The following is a 1,839-nucleotide window of genomic DNA, read 5'->3' as shown; positions in this document are numbered from 1 at the left end:
GAACCTCCAGGACTTAAAGATAAGGTTTATCTGTGGCATCAACTCAGCTCTTGGTCCATAAAGGCATATTATCTGCATCAAATTAAGCCTAATTTGTTCATATGTGGTGTGAATTTTATTAATTCTCATTCATGTGTATATTATTGTGGGTTAAGGTGATTGATACTAACCTGGAAAGTCTATTACATACCTCACAATCTGCGACTTTAGCAATTCCCTCTTTTCATTAGCAACCTCTTCAAGGCATCCTTGATCTCCTTGTTCCTCAGACTGTAAATCACCGGATTCAACATGGGAACCACCACAGTGTACAAAACTGATGCAAATCTGTCAAAGCTTGAGGAACCACTAGAGTTAGAACTCAAATAGACAAAAATAGCTGATATATAGAAGAGTGAAACAGCTGTCAGGTGTGAAGCACAAGTGTTGAAAGCCGTGGACCTGCCTTTAGATGAAGTGATCTTCATTACAGAAATGATAATATAGCCATAGGATATCATGATAACTACAACATTTGTTATTCCAAATATCATTGTTAATACAACAAGCAAGACCTGTACAAAGAAAGTGTCAGTACAGGACAAGATTAACAGCTGAGGAATGTCACAGAAGAAGTGATTGATAACATTAGGTCCGCAGAAGTGGAGCTGAAGCAAGCCACACAATTGGGATAAAGTAGCAGAAAATGCAGCTGTATAGGCTCCCAGTGCCATCTGAACACAGAAGCTGGGTGACATAACTGATGAATAGAGCAGTGGTCTACAAATGGCAGTGAATCGGTCATAAGCCATGGCTGTCAGAAGACAAGCATCGCTCAGCCCCATGGTTGAAAATATGAAGTGTTGAAAAATGCAGCCCATGAAGGTGATGGTTTGCTTCTTCTGGAAGAAGTTGAAGAGCATCCTTGGAACTGTGGAGGTCACATAGCAGAGATCTACGAAGGACAGGTTACTGAGGAAGAAGTACATAGGTGTGTGGAGGTGGAAATCCATCTTTATTAAGATCATGAGGCACAGGCTCCAAGTCACTGTTGTAATGTAGATGACCAGGAATATAACAAAGAGCACTGCTGAGATTCTAGGAAAATCTGAGAATCCCAAGAGGATGAAATAGGTGATCTCTGTAATGTTTCCTCCTATAATCATTGACTCGGTGTTTCTAAAATCAGAAAGGAGATAAGGGATATATTTCTGAACCAGGAAAATGATATTATTATATGTTCATATATGCCAGAACTTTCCTCCAAGGATCTCTTGAAAGTAAAGACTTTGATGCCCATTTGGTGAAAAGAACCCATTTTTTCACCTCAAAGTAGTCAAGAATTAGCTTTTCAGTGCTTTAGGTTCTAAATTAATGTATGTGGTTTTTATGAGAATTAATAGTAATATTTTAAAAGTTGAGTGGGAGCTTAAAAATTGTACTATTAGAAATGCTGTGATTATTGTATGTAAGGTAGATATCATGGATTGCAATTAAAGTCTCTTAAATACCTCTGTGAATTCATTATGTAATTGCTATTTTATCATAATACAAACTTATTTGCCATCTTTCTAGAATAATTTTACATAGACCTTTTATTCTAGATTGTCATTTAGATTATATAATTTCTTCCTTTATACTTAAGAATTGTTGTCCTTCTTTATGACAATGTTTCAAACTTTTACTACAAATGCATTTACTACAAGATCTGAAAACAGGCCTGATAAATATTGTAATTTGTAATTCTGATAGTTTTTGGTAGGATAAAAGCACGAGCACCTAGTAAAAGTATGGTATTTGTCCTCTATGGAGACCTAAGCATTCTAAATAGGAGTGTGCATGGTTCACAATTGACCCCAA

General features: G+C 36.5%; 1 protein-coding gene across 1 annotated transcript; it reads right to left on the bottom strand.

Annotated features, from left to right (window-relative positions):
• Nucleotides 1-206: 206 nt before the first annotated feature.
• Nucleotides 207-1,145, bottom strand: LOC101434034 (olfactory receptor 5AN1-like). Its single transcript, XM_004479259.2, has one exon. It carries the CDS (start codon nt 1,143-1,145, stop codon nt 207-209), a length of 939 nt encoding a protein of 312 aa, XP_004479316.1.
• Nucleotides 1,146-1,839: the final 694 nt, after the last annotated feature.

The sequence above is a fragment of the Dasypus novemcinctus genome, chromosome 10, assembly GCF_030445035.2.
Source record: "Dasypus novemcinctus isolate mDasNov1 chromosome 10, mDasNov1.1.hap2, whole genome shotgun sequence".
Classification (NCBI taxonomy): domain Eukaryota; kingdom Metazoa; phylum Chordata; class Mammalia; order Cingulata; family Dasypodidae; genus Dasypus; species Dasypus novemcinctus.
This window is presented reverse-complemented; position numbering and strand designations above follow the sequence as displayed.